This window comes from Meleagris gallopavo, chromosome Z, assembly GCF_905368555.1.
Source record: "Meleagris gallopavo chromosome Z, MGAL_WU_HG_1.1, whole genome shotgun sequence".
Classification (NCBI taxonomy): domain Eukaryota; kingdom Metazoa; phylum Chordata; class Aves; order Galliformes; family Phasianidae; genus Meleagris; species Meleagris gallopavo.
Window position 1 is genome coordinate 11,462,333 of NC_139435.1, and position 22,095 is coordinate 11,484,427.

The 22,095-nt window shown below is 37.0% G+C and overlaps 1 protein-coding gene across 1 annotated transcript in view; it reads left to right on the plus strand.

The window, feature by feature from the left end:
* SLC1A3 (solute carrier family 1 member 3) overlaps positions 1-12,370 on the plus strand; it is a 61,989-nt gene extending 49,619 nt beyond the window's left edge. The window contains exons 6-10 of the mRNA XM_085213486.1: positions 3,574-3,869; positions 5,577-5,810; positions 6,984-7,178; positions 8,611-8,745; positions 9,769-12,370. Of these exons, the coding sequence (XP_085069612.1) occupies positions 3,574-3,869; positions 5,577-5,810; positions 6,984-7,178; positions 8,611-8,745; positions 9,769-9,973 (1,065 nt within the window). The 3' untranslated portion in view covers positions 9,974-12,370. The remainder of the gene's footprint in view (positions 1-3,573; positions 3,870-5,576; positions 5,811-6,983; positions 7,179-8,610; positions 8,746-9,768) is intronic.
* The last annotated feature ends 9,725 nt before the right edge of the window (positions 12,371-22,095 follow it).

Below are 22,095 nucleotides of genomic sequence, written 5' to 3' on the forward strand. Positions count from 1 at the left end.
ACTACTAATACATACTGTCTATTCCTCATGATAGTATCGGCTGTTTGAGATACATTTTAACCTGTGTCATCAACTCTTCTGCAGAAAATTTCAAATGGCTTCACGTATGTCCATAAGGACAGAAAAAAATGAATCAGGAAGACAGGGTATTTCTGTCTTATCCTCATTTATCTCTAGTTAGCCTTGTATTTAAGGGCTAGCAAACCTGTTTTTTTCAAAATCATCACTTACTAAAAACTACATCACCACATTGACCTAGAACAGATAACTCTAATTGTCAGAGTACAGATAGTAAACCATGAGTTTTCAGAGCATTTACCAATGCAATTACATTTTTCACAAGCTAAATGGTAGCATGTGCTACATCCATGGAATATACTGTTGCTTCTTAGAGTCATGCAATGAATTCAAATGAGATGGCTATGAGTATCTTGTACCGCTAGTGAAAAAAAATAGTTAAAGTGCAAACATCCATTTATGCAATTCATTATATTATAATGAGAAATTAAATCTACCTATTTCATAATGAGATAGCTTAATAAAAAATAATTTTAAAACTTTATAGCATCTTGCAGCTAGTTCCAGAAACTACATTATAGAATTTTCTTGCATATAAAGTTGTTAGTAGAAGCCTATTAGTATTATCGTGTATCAGATAGCATTTTCCTACTACATGTTTGCTTTCTGTATATGAATTAAGGGAAAATGTATGACTACTTTGAATCTACAATCTTATCAGGCAAAATTCTTTTTGCCTGGTGACAATGTATGAAAGACTCTTCAAAATGACAGGACCACAGTGATATTGTTTAGCCTATCACAGATTATCAGTGTAGGTGTGCAGACTCCTAGTAAAACACAGCCATCTCTCCTGAAAATCCTAAGCCTATCTGTAGGTTTTACAGGAGCAGTTCTTCTTTATCTACTTTTTTTCAGTACTGAATGATACAAAAGAATTAGGATTCACAGAAGTGTAGTGTGATATTAACATGTCAGTTTGAGGTACATGCTTTCTTAGATTTCCAAAGACAGCTGATAAACCTTATTCCCAGCAAGATGCAGTAAAGATCTGCCCAAAAACAGAAATTTCATGAAAACTCACAAAATGATCTCTATCAATAGTTTCTCTGCAAAGCAATGATAATCTCAGCTATTGCTTTATCTAATTCACAATCTTTGATATTTTCTATCCTTTTTAAGATATTCTTTTATCCTGTTGCTTTCTACACTGTTGGCTTTTTCACCATTCCACAGTGAGATTTTTTATTCCTTTTATATTTTTTTTCAGTGCTCATTAAGCAATCTTCTATTTTGTTTTCAGCATCATCTGAAAAAAGTACTAAAAAGAATAAACTTCAACCTATACTTTTCCCTTTGCAGTTACTGTCTTTATTTTTCCCTAATATCCTTGGCTTCACCAGGAAGTTTCTCATTATTTTTTGATAGACAGCTTTGTGCACAGTAAAACAGACACATCAGTGAATTTATCCATAACCTCATTTATCACTAATGAAAGGCCAACACAAGTGACTGTTTTAGAGCAAATAAAGGTTGCTCTCTGAGTCTTGTGCTCAAATTCCCATTTTGAATTCAACTCTAAAAAAACTGTTTTTCCACTGCTCTCCACCCTGGGAAGAATTCTAGGAAGACTGATCTCCATAGGATAAAGCCAACATTTCTGAATACTTCATTTGTACCAACAGTGTGAGTCAACAGAAAAGGTCAAAGCTATGTGTACCAGTAGTACATAGAGTACATAGTAGTACCAGAAAAGGGAAGACCTTGCTGAGAGAAGTTCTAAAATCTGTATTATAACCGCTAAAAAACACCAATACAATGGGCACCTTCCTATTTGGACAGAATTCCAGAAGCAGCAAAAATAAGGAAGAAAAAAAAAGGAAAAAAAGAGAGAGAAAGAGCGAGAGAAGAAAAAGGAAAAGAAAAAGAAATAATTACTGTAACCTAAGATGATTTCTAACTGCCTTACCAAAGTGGTCAGAAACTTCATGTGATTGTGCTTTCTCCTCCATTGCACAACTCTTTCTCAGTCCCCCCTAATAACATTGGAACCCAGTATCTCCAATGAAATTGACACAGGAGTGGATGTCTTACATAAACAAAACCTATGTTACTGATGAAATAAAAGTAATTTATGGCTTAGTAAATAACCTGTTGCAACAGGCAGCAGACAGCACACATCTAACACAGTCTAGCAGCCCTACTATGTGTAGCACACATCTAACACAGTCTAGCAACTATGTGTTGCTTTTGACTTAAGTAGACAAGAATAAGAGAAGAACCTGGAGATGAGGATTGGTGATTAGGAGAATCAAGGAAAAGTCAGTAATTGTGTGCCTAGGGAGAGCAAGAAATGAAAGGAAATTCAGTAGGAAATTAGTCTTTAACTTCAGTCCTCATTAAGAGATTACTTTTTTATGTTTGTCTAATCTGCATGTCTGTAAGTCCAGCATAATTAGACCCTCATAATTAGACCCTTCAGATGTCAGAAGTAAGAAATGTCTACTTAGTTGGTTTTATTATACATAATAACTAAAAGAAATAAAAATATTTGTATTACGAAGCCATCACACCTCCAGTAACCTTAAAAAAAATAACAATTAGAAGTATTTCATGTACAACTTTTACAACTTTGGACAATAGTCCCAATTTCAATGTTGCTCCACTTGTGGAATTCAGTTTCTTGACTTGACTCACTTGATTCACCTCCATAACCTATAAAAAAATAAAAATAAATAAAAAATAAAAAATAAAAAGGAATCTGAATAGTCTTGACACCTGTATCCCATTGCTTTAATATGATATTTAGTATCCCAAGATAAACCAGAAACATTTTATGAGTTTTATTTAGTATTTCTTGTGCTCAAAAGAATTTAATAACGATAGGGCTGAGGGTTTTTTTGAATGCTGGAACAAATATACAGGGTACTTACAATTTCTTTTTGGAAAAGTAATAGGTAGTGGAAGACTGGTTGTCAAAGTAGAGATTTAGAAGAGCACTGAGATTTTTAAACTGATTTCCCCATTCACTAGAGGAACTATGTAAATTAGAAATTTCTTCTGTATAAACAAAAGTGGTGTCTTTTATTGCGTAGTAGAGAAAACTAATGGCTTTTTTCATAGCAAATTTCTAATTTCAGTTTAAAGAATTGGGAAGAGTAGGTATGTTATATTTAGATTACTTTCAGTCTATTTTTTTCTAATTCAAAAACAGTCGGAAATATGTTTTTGGGAATAATAATTATTTATAAAAAGGCAAATTAAATATCAGTAGATTTATAATAAATTCACAAACATTACAAATGTGTCTTCAATTTCTAACTCTGAGAGAACAAGTCCATAAATCCAAAGGGGAGAGATTTAGCTCTTGAGGTCAATATAGTTTATGTTGCCTTCAGGAAAGCCTGTTTTCATCACAGCTTACCTTACCAACAAGTATTACACAAAAATTCATGTGTTCTACAATGGAAATTAATAATTTAATGATATGTGATTTTTACATATGTTTGGACAATTCACATGATTTCCATCTTTCTGTTCTTCTCTTTTTACCAGTTCAAAACTAACTACGAAAAGAGAATGTTTAAAGTAGATATCCCATCCAATGACACATCCACAGTGGCTTCCATAATAAGTAATGTATCAGCTGCAATGGAAACCCTCACACAAATGAAAGAGGAAATGGTTCCTGTTCCAGGTTCTGTAAATGGAGTGAATGCCCTTGGCTTGGTGGTTTTCTCAATAAGCTTTGGCCTGGTGATTGGAAGCATGAAGGAGCAAGGTCAGGCCTTAAAAGACTTCTTTGATAGCCTTAATGAGGCTATCATGAGACTGGTAGCTCTAATCATGTGGTAAGTGCCTCTGATAAATTATGTATTAAGTTACTAACTTTATTCTTTCACAATGGTGGATAGAGTATGTCTGGCAAAAAGTGGTACAATAAGAACTTACCTGAATTGTACCTTTCTGCTAAATGAGTCCCTAAGTTGTAGTTCTGTATACTTAGTCTTGCAGTGTGTTTGACTTTTTACCCTGAGAAGAATCAAGATCTTTGGCACAGTACGCCAAGCTTAGTACTCATTCTGTCTTCATAACATGAGAAGTCAAAATAACATGCTATCAAAATTTCCTTATCGTCTACTCAGACTTCACTAGAGGAAACCGGCAAACCTCTCCTATAATCTTATTTCTACACAGCAAGACCTTGTTATCATTAGTTTCCAAAACAAGTTGTTCCTGCATTATGTAGAATGTAAATACGTCCTTGCATTGTAGTTGAAGAAAGATATACATATTTTTTGCTATTTCATTTTCTGTGTTCAATGGATAAATAAAACCTATGCATTTTCCCTCAAACACATAGAAATCCTTTTCAAAAATGAAGTCTTATTTTTTGTCATGTAGAAGGTTGATTCTGAAAAAAAAAGGCTGAAATATCTTGTTGCCTTCTTCACAATCCCTAAAACCTCAAAACCTACACATACTTTTGTAGTACTAACAGCAAAAATAAAAATGAGTATATTGTAAAATTCTCCCAATCCAGAAAACATCTGTGCAAATCAAAAATCTTTTATCATTATTTACAAGCACACTTGAAATAATAAAGAAAAGGATAGAAAATGTTATTTCTGGTAAACTTCAACATGTATTTTATGTTTCAAAGTGCAATTAAGATATTCTAGATAATGATGCTCACTGATAAGCTAGTGTAATAAGACAAATGGGCATTTATGGAAGTGGAAATAAGGCTGTGCCAAAAATTCTGCTGTAATAATTCTGTAGATCTGTAGAGTTTTGTGCTGAGTGCTAACTCCTTTATTTGTAGCTGTGCTTACTGATAGGAAGAAATATATAAGACCACTCATGTTGCTACCCCACAGTGCCATGACCTCTGCCGTACAGACAGCTTCACGCTAAAGTATTTATGGAGTGCTCCACTAGGAATGGACAGAAGCATCTTGAAATCATTGGAAGAGTGAGTTCTTCCTCTGCGACATAAGAAACAACAGTGGAGAGAGAACAGAGATGGGCAGTTGGCATAATCTCCTACTGTGTTGAATGAGACTTCCTTCTAACAGGCAGAATTTTAACAGAATTTGCTAAACCGACTTTTAAATGATAATTGAATTATCAAGGAAGCTCATCTCCCTACATACGAAAATGCTGGAAAATTTTGAGCTGAAACTGTTCTTCTAATGATTCTTCCTTTACACTGCAGTGTCAGTCACCTGTCTGGCCAATCCAATTTTCCTAAGTGATTTACATACATTTTTAAGTTATTCTTCAAGGCTTTATGTCTGAAAGGCATACTATACTCCTCTCACATTCGTTTTACTAGATCCGAATCTAGCAGAGCCTATCAAAAATTTTCACACCGTGGTTTCATCCAAGTTGAGCTCTTAATAGTCAAACAGTTAAACTCTAGAACTGCTTCTGAATTACAGTCATCCCATTAGTAATATCCTACCTTCATGCACGTATACAAACATGTAAAAGATATGAACAAGGGAGTGTTTTATATTGTTCATTACTATACTAATTTGATTTCTTATTTGCAGGTATGCTCCACTTGGAATCCTCTTTTTGATTGCTGGAAAAATTGTTGAGATGGAAGATATGGGTGTGATTGGTGGTCAGCTTGCCATGTATACTGTAACAGTTATAATCGGTTTGCTTATTCATGCTGTCATAGTTCTACCTCTTCTCTACTTCCTAATCACTCGTAAGAACCCTTGGGTATTTATTGGAGGCCTAATCCAGGCACTAGTCACAGCTTTGGGAACATCTTCCAGGTATAAAACAACATATTAAGGCCAAATATATGTTTTTTAATATTATTGGTTTAAGAAACTCTTTTGCCTAATGCAACTGGTTGACTTCACTCTGAGAGATCGTTCTTATCATTATATTGACTCAGACTCTTATTTTTACTAAGAACTCCTGAACAGATATGAAATTGATTTGTTTGGTGATGTAGACTGTGTGCCTAGACCCCTTGTGACTCTGGTTAGCCTATTATTTGAGTTCTGTAGGTTGTTTGTAATTGTTGATAAAGGACGAAGCTGGCAAAAGAAATCTTATGCGTATCAAAAAAAAGAAGCAAGCACGAAGGCTCAGAGGCAATTGTGAGAGAGCTCGAGAGTCTTGGCAGGTGATGTTCTATTCTAAAGATCCTGGACCTGCAACAGAAAGGCCCCTATTTTTCCATGTCAAAGGGACTTCATGTGAACAAATATCTCTTTCCATCTGTGATGAAAGAAAATGTTGTTGAAATCAAATATCAAATATCTATTTCGTATACCATATCCAGATGATAAGCTATTAGGACTATTAGAAAAGAGTAAATTTTGTATTGCTTTTGAGGTTCTTGAGGACTTAGAAAAGACTGTGTCCTCATATTTTCAATTAAAGAAACACAACTACTGTGGAAACTGACTCTTCATTAATTGACATCTTGATGTCAGACCTCGCAATGTGTGGAATGTCTAAAAGGGAATCAGCATTATACAAGTAGATTTAAAAACTATTCAAAATTCAGTTGTACGTTGACTGTCATCAAAGGGATTTTCTAGCACAATCTTTACTGCCCTTCTTTACACTTTATCAGTATTTTTATTTTATCAGTATTGATAAAGTTTTCCAAGTTGTGAAGTAGTTAGCAATGAAGAGGCCACTGAAACACAGTAACCTGGATTGCTGAAAAACCTCTTCAGCATGATCAGATAGAGAGATTGGAGAGATGCATCTTTAAGGACAGAGAGCCAAATCCACTCTTACAAAACAGCCAACTAGTCCCAGAAGATCAGGAGAACCGCCAGTATTATATATGTCTTGGCAGACAAATATTCTGGTAGATCACAAAAATTTAAGACAATTAGAAAAATCTTTCATGTCATCGCAGTAAATGACAGTTTGCATTCCACTATGTAAAACTCATATCTTGCATTATCTTCTTTTTGTTTCAGTTCTGCAACGCTGCCTGTTACATTTAAGTGTCTAGAAGAAATAAATGGAGTGGACAAACGAGTTACAAGATTTGTACTGCCAGTTGGTGCTACAATTAATATGGATGGCACTGCCTTATATGAGGCTTTGGCTGCAATTTTCATTGCACAGGTTAACAACTTTGATCTGAACTTTGGGCAGATTATCACAATCAGGTACAGAAGTCATTATTGCCTACATCTAATCAAAGCATCTTTGTGATGACTCCTTGCCATTACATGAGGAATTAAACAAAAAACATGTAGAGCTAAAAACAAGAACTACTAAAGTAGCTGAATAACTCTAATGATTCACACCTTCTGCACAGAGGAGGCCCCCAGCACATACTCTTCATTAGGTAAACATTTGAAAAACTGGTGCATGACATACATATCACTGCACTTAGTGGGATCAACAAGAAGCTTTAAATTTCTTTTGTCATTAAAATTTTCTTGAAGTATATGCACAGATGTTGGGATCTGCACCAGATAGTTTAGAGTGCACATACCAAGCTGTAGCTTAAGAGCAGCACAGTGGCATGGTACATTGCTAAGGGTAGCAGGGTGGTATTTTCCTAGTCTTGGTCTCAAGTAGAGCAATCCGTGTAAGGAGAAACAGTACATTTTGTTAAATCAGCTGATAGAGGTGGAGAAAATGAGTATGTTGTAAAGCAACAAGCCTTCATGTTTGAAATATAAAGCAAAAAAAAAAAAAAAAAAAAAGCGTAAGTAGCACTTAATAATTGATTTGCATTAATTTTATTATGTGACTAAAATGGCTTAAGAGAAAAAGTGATAGGTACATGTGCACTATTAATAAATGTCAGCAAAGGGAAAGTGAGAAAATGTGGGCAGACAAACAGGTATTTATTACTCAGCAACACTGTACATTCAGATAATGGTGACCTGGAAACACAGGAGATTTTCAAGCAGAAGTGCATCTCTCCATAAAGCCACCAGGTTAACTCAGTATTCATTAACAGAAGGTAAAACTCTGTCTTCACACTCCAGAGCAGTAATTCAACAGTCATTAATACTAGAGCTGCTCCCTGACAAATCATCAGGTGAAACAAAATTCTTGCTAAACTGAATGTGAACAAGCATATTTATGTCAAACTACTAGAGTGTATGATTCAGGGGTTTTGCCAGTTTTCTGTTTCCTGTTGACTGAATTCAAAATGGCGTAGGAGTTGGTAATTCATCTAGCATAAGGTTATAGTGAGATGGACAGAGAATTAAACTTTTTGTATCAGATCTGCCAGGACAAAATTACTTCCACAACTTTAACACGTTTGGGGTGATGGAATTGGTTTGTTCAGTGAGTTGTGGCATATATATGTTTTTGACTGGCCATAAGAACAAAGGAGGGGATTTACCATGTCACAAAATCATGTTACCAGAGCTCTGGATAAATGTTCAGTGTATACATATTGGACTAAAATCCACATACTTCTCCAGATGTACAGTGTTCAGATTAGGGACTGGATTCACAGTTTTCTTTTCTAAAGAGCAAATGACTTTTTGCTTCATATTTATTTTTAATGTTTATCAGATGGTAAAGTGTTTACTATGGAAGTGAATCAATTGTTCTTGCTGTCTCTTTGCACAGCATCACAGCTACAGCTGCCAGTATTGGAGCTGCAGGCATTCCTCAAGCCGGACTGGTCACCATGGTCATTGTGCTTACATCAGTGGGTTTGCCTACAGATGATATCACTCTTATCATTGCAGTGGACTGGTTCTTGTAAGTATTTCTATGGCTGAATTAAGAACTTAGACCATATTTGGAGATAGCAGTAGCAGGCACAATTTGACAATACTGCAGTCTGTAGTGTGCTTTTGCTGTAGAAGTCTTGAATCACAATTTCTTGCAATTAATATATGTATTTGAAGCAGATGGTGTAGCCTAATGATGGCTCTTCTTGTGTGCAAAAGGTTGATTTATAAACCTGGATCCTAAAAATACTAAGAAAATTTTCATATACACTGTAATGCAACTAGAAAAGAATTGCTTTAGTGTTTCTACTTATTTATTTATTTATTTATTTAGGAGGCTGATAATGAAATTCTTTCCATCAGTCAGATTTAGAATACTGTAGCCCGTCTGGCTATTTAATCCAGGAAAGGTTAATGTCTTCCACAGAGACACAGATATGAAAAACAGTTGTTTACTTCTTATCCAGCAACCATACTGTGTTGCACATCAGTTGTTCTGTTCCTTTGTCTGCAGAAGAGAGTACAGCCATATCCATAGGCATACAGGGAAATCTCCTAGATTCAAGAAGTAAAATCACAGGCATGTTTCTTCCAATCTATTTCCTCTGACCTAGTTTCCAGAGGCTTTTACCCTTCAACTCTTATCAAGTCATCCTTGCAAGAAGTCAGACGAAACTCTGGTCAGGAGGGAAATGAAAATAAGTCTCATTGACTTAAATGTTCAGAGGGTATAAACCCAAACAAGTATAAAAATGCTTCTGATAAACATTTGCCGTATGCTCCCTTTGTTCTCCACATCACAAGTTGTTTCTTAGTGTGGAGTTGCCAACAGTATTAACAGACTTAGTTTCTTCAAATCCTAATATACTGCAACTTTGTGTAGAAGGAATAATGACTATGAGTTAATGAATTCAACAAATACACACTATATACATAAAACTGCTGAATCATCTAGTAGTAATCTAGATAAGTAATGGCAATTTTAATATCTCATCTGCATACTATATCATACAAGTGATAAACTCAAAGCTAATTCACTATTTCTCCTTAGGGATCGTCTCCGTACCACTACCAATGTCTTGGGAGACTCCATTGGAGCAGGAATTGTTGAACACTTATCACGGCATGAGCTGAAGAACAGGGATGCTGAGATGGGGAATTCTGTGATAGAGGAGAATGAAATGAAGAAACCATACCAGCTGATCTCACAAGAAAATGAGAGTGAGAAACCATTAGACAGTGAAACCAAGATGTAGGGTAAGGAAGGCATGAGTCTAACACTACAAGTGCGGAAAACACACACTTTTCCCAGCCTTTTATATCTTGAATTCACGACGTTCACTTATCCCTTGTCTTTTCCCTTTATGCTAGCACTGAAAAGAATTAATGGAAATATATTCCAAAGTAGCAGTGATCGAGTGGCTTCCCACTTAAAAAATAAAAATAAAAAAATTAGCAGACAACAACACTGGTCCTGCTAGACATGTGCTAAGTGAGGATAAAAAAAGAGAGATCAACAATTAAATTAAAAGGAAAAAAACAGTATATATGTTACTCAGTCCTTTAAATGTAATATTTTTAATGAACTGGAAAGTAACAACAGATAACAAAGCTTGAAAATGTTTTTATTCTTTAAATACCTGTTGGAAAAATTAAACATCTGTAAGCACAAAATCAATACTTCCATCTTGATAATTGCATCCAGCTGGATGATTTTTTTCACTTGATGTTCTTTTTTTTCCAACATTACAACGTTGTTCTATTACTAGACAATAAAAGGACATTAATTGAAAGAATAAAAAAGGAGGTGTATAGATACAATTCTCACAATCAGCACTTTGTCAGCTAAGCTGAAATACTTCTGAGAAAGCAATTTTATCTAGACACTATTTTTACGCTATCCTCAGCTGATCTTGACAAAAACTCAGCCTAGTCAGTTCCCATGGATTTGCAGACATTTGTGTATGTATATATATGTACCTCCGCACTCGATTTGACCTTTAATTTCAACTCAACAACCCAGCTGAACAATCAATGTCTGTAAATGTTTGTAGGGGCAAGGCCATAGGCTGTACTGACTCTGGGACTGGAAATGCATCTTCTTCTACTTTTGGGGATATAAAAAAAATATGCTTTAGGTACACCAATTAATCTACTTAATAAGCAATAATATAAATAGGAGGCAGTGCCAGCCCTCTGCAGAGAGTGCAGAAGGGTGAGTTGTTCAGATCCTAACAGGACTGGATTCTAAATCTGAATCCTTAGGGCTAACAAGAGATCTTCTGATTGTAGAGCTCCGAAACCCTTCATCTTCCACTGATAAGTAATAAAGTTGTTAGCCAAATTTATGTTTTTCCACCTGGAGAAGAAGGCTCCCTTTTTCAATGCAAAATTCCAAAATCCTTATGCATTTATGAGCAGCATCCCAAAAATAAAAAATAACCCTTTAGAAAGTAAAACTTATGGGTGCTTTTTGACTTTTTGCTAGAAAAATTATATAAATCTAATCTAAAATACAAAATAGTAAATATTATAATAAATATATAAAAAAATAATTAGAAAGGATTTTAAAGCGTAATACTGTAGGCTTCTTTCAGGGAATCAGCAGGAAAAGAATGAAAAAAAAGAGACAATGCACTCGTAATCCTGTTGCTTTTTTTCTTCATTCCAGCATTATTCCCCAGTGAAACCCCTTCTTAGAAATATTAATTATATATGTTCTCCTTTTAACTTGTATCATTGTAGAGGTTAAACTGGAAAGTTTTATAATACAGCTACAGTTAGGGGAATTAAGAAATGCTAATCAGAAGGCAGAATAATATTGAGTGATTTCCAGTTTTTATTTAAATGTTCATTTTTCTTCTTTCTTCTTTGCCCAACAAAATAAAATCTGACTATACGAATGAAGGATTCCCTTGTAATTCCCTTGCAATGCCTCAAGTGCAACACAAAAAATATTCAGTATGCTGCTTTTGTCTTTAAGAGAACATAAATGTGATGTATTTCACTGTAGTGAAAATGTCAACATCCTGATTGAAGATAAATTTTTTCCCGTGTTTAGAGCAACAAGGCAGGACTGTTTTGTTTAGGACTGAAAACTCCTGCCCATCTTCTCCAGTTGATTAGTCCAGATAATAGGAGCAGGAACTCTTCAGTGATTGAAGTGAGCAGGGTTTAACTCAGAGCATTGAGTAGTCAAACCTACAAAGCTCTTAAATTAATCTCTCACTGAAAGAAATCAAGTGTGACTTTTATGTTTTTGCTAACAGAATGCAAATAGGATACAGATAGACATTTTCTGATATGTGTAATTAGAGATATTTTTATATAGATACTGTATTCAAAATGTGTGTATAAATTTTAACTGTAGAATGTACAGCATAACAATTTAATTTTTGTTAAGATTCTGTTTGGAAATACATTGCAAAGACATAATGTAAATGGCTGTCTTTCTATGACATCAGCTGAGAAAAATGAATTGTTTCACAAAATACGCTATCTTTTTTTATACTAACTTTGTTTCTTATGGAAATCAGGTATTACAGAAAGATTCCCTTGCTCAGCCCTCATTGGTTCTGCATTGGTATGCACACAGAGTGGATTGAGAAACATTACTTTGTAGATGTATTTTCAATAAAAATAGTTTTACATTACTGCTTTTTGGGGAGATTTCTTTCAAAGGCTCTCTAACCAAAGTTCTACTCAAACTCAAAGCAAACAAACTTATAATATGGGACTTCGGGAATTCCAGGCCATTTTACACAGCAGGGGTTCCTTACTTCAAATATCCGCTTAGAGTTCCAAGATCAAAGAAAATAGATGACAAAAAGACAGCAAGGAAGTGAAGGCAGGAAGGAACATTAAAATTATAAGAAAAAACATCCAAATGAATGAAGTTCATTCACATTTAGGTATATAAATACATCTCTGCAAAATCTTAAAAAGGTAAGCATTTATATTTTAATTGATTCAGTAACTGAAAAGTTGCCAGTTCATTTCGAAAGTGTAATTACATGGTCCAAACGCAGTAAGGTCACCGTGCCATGGGAAGCAATAGAAGTCCTTTGACTGGGGTATTACAGCACTGTAATGTTACGGTCATCCTAGACAATCCACTGCTTTTTTCACAGAAGTAGTTTGTTATGGTGTCAGGGTTCATTTGGCAACAACTTCAGCTAGCAGAGATACTATCTAATGGAAGTGAATGTCTTGTCAGAAGGAGTGGGAAGGTATGTGAGCTGAATCACTTGCATTTGGAAATCTGTCTTGGTTGGAGCAGATGGAGACAGCAGTGAGAAGTCTTGCCTTCCTGAACATAGCAACAAAACTGGACAATGACCTTCACTGATTCATCTGCAGTGTTTTGAGCAAAAACAATACCTAAATGCAATCAGCTTTAAAAAAACAAGCAAACAAACAAAAAACTAATGGTATTATGAAATGCATAAGCATAGTTTTTCCCATTTTTTTATGTTGCCTACACATTCATTCTTTGATTCAATTCAATTAGGTATCTTTGTGTTTCTATAGTTACTATCACAATGTGAAAAGCTAAAGAAAAGAGTTAGAGCATTACTTGGAGGTATTACTGGCACGGTGACCTCACAGTTCTGTGGCTCCATACAGAATAAAGATCTCTAGTATTCCATAGTTTTTCAGTGGTGGTTTCATTTGGAAGCTGAGGTACAAAACAGGCATGCCATTCTTAGACAAGAATTTATGTCTCTGTGACGGTGTGTGGCCCATACAAAGCAAAGGGATCATGCATGTGGAAAATGAACTACTGGCACAAGGAAGTGCTTCTGCCTTCCTTTCAGAAGGACTGGTTTGCACTAGGGACATTTGTGTTCCAATGTAAGCACAACTGATGAGAAATTGAAGGCACTGTTTTCAACCAATAATATAAATGTATTTGGTTTAATAAAGAATAAAAATGATCCAGAAGAGTATAACTTGCTTCTGACATGATCAAATGTGCTAGCTGTACTTGTAATCAACACAGTGTCATCAATTTGCTTCTAGCATGATCAGCTGTTTCCCAGAACAGGATAAAAAAATTGAGGTGAGCTGACAGATCACTCCCTGTCTGGTTTTCTGTCATTTTTTTTTATTAAGAAATTGGCTCACACTGGAAGTGTGGAGCAATAGAGAGATGGGGAGAGATGTCTACACCTCCACACCAATCTGAAAATCCAGACTTGCAACATCAGAGAGGCAGCAAAATTCTCTCTGACAGTAAAGAGAACATTAGCTGGAAGATAACATTCTGCGTGATGAGACTTTTTCTGTCCTTTTTCTGTCCTTTTTCCTTCCTTCTGGCTCCCAGATACACAGAGGTATCTAAAATGCCAAAATTTTAGAACAGGAACATTTTCATCTCTAACCAAAGTTTTTCATCAGCATGCCTCATTACACAACTAGGGCTGCACAAATAATTGATTTTTCACTTCAGTGAGAAAACTGAAAAACATGGGAGAATAAAATTTTTCCATGGCATCATGAAACAATTTTTTTATTGGTAATTTTTTTTATTACAGAGCAGTCTGTTTCAGGTATAGCTAAATGTTTCATTCTCCTCTTCTTGAAACATCTCATTTTAATCTCATTTCTGGATTGATTTTAGTCTATTTAAAATGAAATTAATCAGCTTTTAAGTGAATTGTCTTTCTCAGATAAAACACTGAACAATTTTTCAAGGAAAATGTCAAAAAGAAATAGCCCAACTTTTCTACCGCTCCTCACTTTAAAGCCAGTTGTATTCACAAAAGCTGGCACAGCTTCATAAGCACTTACCTCAACACTGCATTTTTCAGCAATATATTTTTAAATGAACACTTTTTCTTTGTTCTTTACCACTTTCTTTCCCCACACATTGTGTATTTTTCTGCTTTTCCTTATTGCTCAGAATTTTTTCTTCACTGTTGACAGAAAACAAGGTACAACCAGAGGAGGGCCACAAAGATTGATCCAAGGGATGGAACATCTCTCCTTTGAGGACGAGCTGATAGAGCTGGGGTTGTTCAGTCTGTAGGAGAGAAGGCTGTGGGAAGACATGAGAGCAGCCTGTCATTATCTAAGGGGGGGCTCTAAGAAAGAAAGGGACAGACTGTTTAGCAGGGCCTGTGGTGATAAAACAAAGGGAAATGGTTTCAAACTAAAGGAGAGGAGATGTAGATTAGATAAGAAACTTTTTGCAATTAGAGTGATGAGGCACTGAAACAGGTCACCCAGAGAGTGACTAACTCAAAAAATTGTATGATTCTATGATTCCATGATAAAGATTGTGGAGAGCCCATACAGTGGACCTGACATACAATGCTGAGTAAATGCTTTGTGCACCTTCCAGACTCAGAAGATCTGCCCTTACTGAGCTGGACCTTTGAATGTTTCTGTGCTGTAGATATTTGAGATGCATTTGGGAATTCAACCTTTGCTTCAAACAAAACTTAAATCAATTTGGTCACTGTAATTGTGCACAGAAACAGGCCAAATTCTTTGGTGCTTGATTATTCCTCTAACTGGCAAACCTCCCAATAACTGCAGTAGGAAGAAGAATAGAATAAAGATTTGACTCGTATTTCACACACACAGAGTAAACTACAGTGCAAATATATTCAGCATAAAATCAGCACTGATGTCAGATGGTGATAGTCATTGGATCTTAGCAGGTACTACAAAACATCCCCCCCCCACGGAGTTCCTGCTTCACCTTGCCCCTTGGCCTCACACCTCTTTGAATCCCACTCTTCCACCAGGCAGCAGTGCCTGGCCATTCCAAGCTGTGGGGTGGTTTTGTGATACACACAAATGGAGACTGGGATGGGACCACCCAGCTTGCTTCCACTTGCAGGCTAAGCCAGGATGTAAGGCTGAATCTCTGGGAGAAAAGGACTACGATACTAACCCAGTGTGCCACTTAGCATCCACAGTGCAAAAGAGCTATTCAGATGCTGCCAACACTTCATTTTTAGCTGTTCTGTGGCTGTATAACAATCAGCCACCTACAAACTGCAAAATGTTTCCCAGCACTGTGACAGCAGTGACATTGGATTGTGCTGCCATCATGTGGCAAGTGTTTTTTACAAGAAAAGTTTTCTCTCCAATTAAAAAGTGAAACCATCTGGTGAACAATTCAGCACAAAACTTCACAAGCCTACTCCAGTTGCAAAATGCTACTGAAATCCAGTTTATTCATATGAATAATAGATTCATTCATCTTGTACTTCTTTCAGCGCAGCTGTTAAAAGGTTAACTGTGAACACCTTTATTCTTGTTAATGGATTCTTTTATGTGTGTTTGTGCTCATTTGTCTGTGCTTTGTCTGAGCATCTCAGGCAAGATAAATTTTCTTAGAGTAAATGTCTGACACTGTGCCTAAAACACTTTTAATTACTGGGACAGTGCTGGTGTATAGGCTTATTATTTACTAACTCTGGTTGCTAACCGGATGGAGTTTAGCACAATTGCTGATCTCTCTTCCACTCTCTTGGTGATCTTGGTGATCTAGTGTCTTCCAATGCACTGTGAGAATAACAGAATCACAGAATTGTGGAGGCTAGGAAGAACCTTTTGAGATCATGTAGTCCAACTCTCTGCTAAAGCAAGTTCCTTGGAGCAGATTGCACAAGAAAACTTCAAGGTTGGCTCTTGAATATCTCCAGAGAAGGAGACTTCACAACCACTGTGGACAGCCAATTCCAGTGATCCATTGCCTTCAAAATAAAGAAGTTCTTTCTTGTGTTATTATGGAACTTCCCCCGTTCCAGTTTATTCCCTCTGCACCTTATCCTACTGCTGTACATCCCTAAAAAGTGCCTGGTCTTATCCACTTGACTCCCACACTTCACATATTTAAAAGTATTTATAAGATCCCCCATCAGCCTTCTCTTCTCAGGGCTGAGTAGCCATGAGTATCCTTAGAAGGAAGATGCTCCAGGCCCCTCATCCTCTCTGTGGCCTTCTGTTGGACTCTCTCCAGAAGTTCCCTGTCTTGAACTTGAGAGCACAGAATTGGACATGGTACTCCAAATGTGACCTCACCAGGGCAGATTTGAGGGAGAGGATCATCTCCCCTGACATGCTGGCTGCATTCTTTTTAATGCACCCCAGGATATCATTGTCCTTATCCAAAGAGCATATTGCTAGCTATTGCTGACACTCTCAAATCCTTCTCATTAGGGCTGCTCTAAAGCCATTCTCCACCCAACCTGTATTGCCATGACCCAGGTGCAGGACCTTGCACTCGGCCTTGTTGAATTTCATGAGATTGGCATGGGTCCATCTCTCAAGCTTATCCCTCTGGATAGCATTCCTTCCCTCTATCATGTCAGCTGCACCCCTCAGCTTGGTGTCATCTGCAAACTTGCTGAGAGTGCACTCAGTCCCACTATCTATGTCACACACAAAGATGTTAAATAGCACCAGTCCCAGCACCAATCCCTGAGGAAAGCCATTCATCACTAGTCTCAACCTGGCCTTTGAGTCACTGACCGCAACTCCTGGAGTACGACCATCCAGCCAATTCCTTATTCAGTGAGCGATCCACTCATTAAAACCATTTTTCTTCAATTCGGTGATCAGGATGTCATGCAGAACAATGTCAAATGCTTTGCAGAAATCCAGGTAGATGACATTAATTGCTCTTTCCTTTTCCACTGACGCTGTAACTCCATTATAAAAGGCCACCAATTTTATTAGACATGACTTGTCCTTGCTGAAGCCATGTTGTTTACCACCGATCACCTTATCTTTATGTTCCATGTGCCTTATTAGGGCCTTCAGGATGATCTGCTCCATGATCTTGTCAGGCACAGAGGTGAGACTGACTGGCCTGTAGTTCCCTGGAGAATAAAGTTCCCTGAGAATAACAGAGAAACAGAAAGCAGAGAAAAAAAGCCTCCAATTATATTTTTGTTAGTCTCAAAATGGTTCAACTGATGAGGTCTGTAATACTGAATGCTACCGAAATAACATCCCTCAAAACCTACTATAGCAAATACTGACATTTCAATGAATGCCTTCATGAAACTGCATGAAAATGTTCACAGCGAAACTCCACCAGCATCAAAAAGTGCATGATCTGCTAAAAACATGGAGAAGATTTATGGGATTGTGAAAATAAATGCAAAACCATGTCTGGTGAAGTCCCCAGTGACTGGAAAAAGGGAAACATTACTCCCTGTTTAAGAAAGGGAGAAAGGAAGACCTGGGGAACTACAGACCGGTGAGCTTCACCTCTGTGCCTGGGAAGATCATGGAGCAGATCCTCCTAGAAGCTATGTTAAAGCACATACAAGATAAAGAGGTGATTCAAGATAGCCAACGTGTCTTCACCAAGGGCAGATCGTGCCTGACCAATCTGGTGGCCTTCTGTGATGGAGTGATGGCTTCGGTGGAAGTTTTTCACACAGAGGGTGGTGACGCACTGGAACAGGTTGCCCAAGGGGGTTGTGGATGTCCCATCCCTGAGGCTTTCAAGGCCAGGCTGGATGTGGCTCTGGGCAGCCTGGTCTGGTGGTTGGCGACTGTGCACATAGCAGGGGGGTTGAAACTAAATGATCTTTGAGGTCCTTTTCAACCCAAGTCATTCTATGATTCCATGATGCTATGATACCACAAATGGCAGGCAGGACTTTACCACCATAGGCACAGGCAGGACTTTACTGCGAGCCTGGAACAGTGTCTCTATGAGAGCCCTAACAACAAACAATAGATTCAAGCTTTGCTTGTTCCTTCTTCCCTTTCATTCACAGAATCATAGAATATCACAAGTTGGAAGAGACCCACAAGGATCACTGAGTCCAACTCTCAGATCCACACAACGCCACGCAAAATTCAAACTCTGTGTGTGAGAGCATTGACCAAACATCCCTTGAGCTCCGGCAAACAGCTCAGGGCCATATCCACTGCCCTCTTGCACGCAGCCTTTCCCTAGCCCTTGTACTTTCCCTGGCACAACTCCGTGACATTCCCTCGGGCCCTGTTGCTGTCACAGAGAGCAGAGCTCAGCGCTCAGAGTTGGTCTTCAACATCTCATCTCCTGTATACGCACAGTTGCCCTTCACCAGGTGCACTTGCACGAGTTAAAATTCAAGCTGTTGGTGATTGCCCAGACTTGCTATGGTTTTACATAGCCACCACTTGGTGGTGGCTATGTACTTACCACACCTGGTAAGTAAAGGCCTCCCCAGAAACAGGCACAGCTCCCTGAACTCAAGAGATAGAGCGTTGCAAAAGAAAAGGTACAGATACAGAGCAACAGTTCTGACTTCCTTCCATTGTAAGATAATAGGAAAATTTCACTCAGCACATGGATAAACACATCCTTGTGAAGGAGCTGACACAGTATTTGCAAAGGGAAGTACAGCATTGCTGGCCTTCTGGAGCTCTGACAGTGCCCTAGTAGGGGAGCTGGCACATCTGTGAAAGCATTTTATTAAAAGCTACATAGAAAACTCAGCAGAAGGAAATTCAGAAATGGCATACTGTGAAGTTGCTATTTTTTCTCTCTCTCTTGAGAAGCATTTTATGTTTCTTTTGTGCTGAAAAGGAGTTCTGACAAAAACTGTGTAAAAGGTCATATCCATATTGCAAGTCAAAAATAAGTTAATTCTGAATCTCTCTAATATTTTCATTTGGGAGAATTCATGATAGACACATATATTACAAGTATTATGAGAGCTTCAAATGTGATATGACATCTCTATTGTAACAATTCCGTTCACACAACTGTGCCAAGCATGATGCAGTGATAGACCTGTGATTTCTTTCCCTTAACAGTTTGGGGTTGCAAACAGTTACGAGCTCATCATAGAGCCATCATTCATTAGCCTGATTAGCCAGCACTAAACATTCGTTCAGCTGAGATCACAGAAAAAAATCAGATGTTTCCTGTGCAGTCTGATCTAATGGGTGGCAAACCTGCCCATGCAGGGGGTTGGAACTGCATGGGTTTTAAGGTCCCTTCCAGCCCAAGCCATTCTGTGATTCTGTGACTCTATGACTTATAGCTAACTCTAAAGGATGGCAACACTGTCCATTTAATTTTTATCACTTTTTGTCGTGCTGCTTCACCATTGTCTACTGCTTTCTGGAATTGGGTTATAAGTTGGTACAGAAAGCATGTTCAGCAAGAGGCCCTCCTGAATTCGTCTCATAGGCTGGCCTCTGGCCATTTATCCTCGTGTAATAGAATTGGTTGGGACAAGAAGCAACACAGAATTTTGCTAGCTGTAATAATTTGATGAAGTTTCACACACTTCCAGCAGAGTGTTTTAGTCCAGAAGATGTCCTGTCCCTACATTAATTACAACCTTCATAATAGCATGTCTCTTTATACAGAAAAAACTTGAGTGATGGATGTTACAAATAGACCATTAAAAGAAGATGAAATTCACTCCAAATCACAGTTTTAATTGTTTGTTCATCCTGACATCTAGTGGCCCTGAACAGAAGCATTTTGAACAACTTGGACTTATTCCTTGGCTCTCATTTCCATCACCTACATACTATATGACACTTTACTGTTTCACACTGAGGGTATGCAATCCTTTAGAATTGTAGAATTATAGAGTCATTAAGATTGGAAAAGACCTCTAAGATTATCCATTCTAATCCTTTTCTTGCATTTTTCCTTGGAAATGATTTAAATTTGGACTTTGATGTGTATAATTATATTTCAAATGGAGCAAAATAATTCATTAAAAGTGTATAAGTCTCAATCAATATTCAAGAGAATCAGTTTTGATTATGCATGTATATAATGTAAAAGCAGAACAGCTTTGATGCATGAGAGGTGAATATATGCAATATAAAATGCAATACATCTATTTAAAACAAAAACTAAACAAAACAAAAAAGAAAAAACACAAAACAGTCACATCACAGATTTTCTAGAGTTATGTTACCTTCAGACATGGTGCCCAGTAGAAGTGGTGCGTGGAAATTCAGCTCAGATGTTATGCATATTGCTCTTCATTTTTCATGATTCTGATCTTAGTTTTTTTTTTTTTTTTTTTAGTATATTTAATATCTCTTTCAGCTATAACTTTCAAACCTTTCAAAAAACAATGTCAAAACTAATCTATATTCAGTGAGGATTAATAAAATAAGAAAATACTCCTGTTTTTTGTTGCTGTTGTTTTGTTTTGTCTTCTAATGGACTGAATAGCAGCTCCTTCCTCTTCATATTTGGCCACATTATTTCAAAAACTATGCAGTTGCAATGGGACACTCCAGGAAGGGTGAAGCTACTATCTGTATTAGCAGCATGAAAAACCTTCCAGCCAAAAGAAGTATAGAAGGAGTAGAATTAGTTGAAGTTCTACTAAGAAAGACAAGATCTCTATTAAGTGGAAAGTAAATGTGCCTTTTATGTTCTCTTTAACAACAGTAGTCCACAGAAAATCGTGCATTGCAGTCAGTTTCTTCAGATTATTTTGAGGTAAAGATTTCTGCAGAATCCAGAAGAGTGCTATTTTATAAAGATGTGATGAGTAAGAAGAAAATCCCCTCATGGTGTACTAGAACACATGCTCTATTCAGTACTTTTGCACTTTCACTGAAGCTTTGGCTTGCTCTTCACAAAGTCTGGGAGTCTGATCCAAGACGGTGATTCTTGAGTTCCCAATTACCGTAGCAGATTGTGAAGCAAAAGACATATGTGATTTTTACTAGAGCAAGGAAGCAAGACTGGACAGGAAGCAAGAAAGCAAGATTTTGTGAGGCAAGTGCCCTGTTATCAGTGATACTACCTTGTATGTCTCTTGTCACGAATACACCAAGATCCTTATTGCTGAAGTGAATTAGGATTTAGGATTTTACATCCATCACTATCATTGTGAAGCTGTTCATTAGCCTATCTAGTGATTAGGAATTTCCTCTGTTTCCCACTTCCATAAAACCACTTAATATCATTTTATTCTATTCCAAATACTTTCTACCACGGAAGTGGTTCTTTTCAATCCCATGTCTGTTAAGTTACTGTATTTCCTCTTAGCTCTCTTTCTACTGGACGAAGAATAAACTTTTTCTAGTCTACTCTGATATATATCTACTCCACTAACTGCTTGCAGTCCCATGCTATGCCCAAGCCCTCAGTCTTCTCTTACTTAAGCAACCAGAATTGTAAATAGTATTTCACATGAAATCATGGATGCAGAAAAACTTTAATTCTTCCTAATAGCTACCAAATATCTCTTTAACACATCTTCAGGTCTCATGTACTGCTTTACTGTCATCTCGTTCTGGCTACCTGCAGTCATCTTTAAAGATTTTCAACTTTTTTTTTTTTTGAATAGCAGTAAATATTGTTTTAATCATTTGACTTTTTATATTAAAGACATTCAGTGAATTATGAAGATTTTTCTTCATTTTTTTG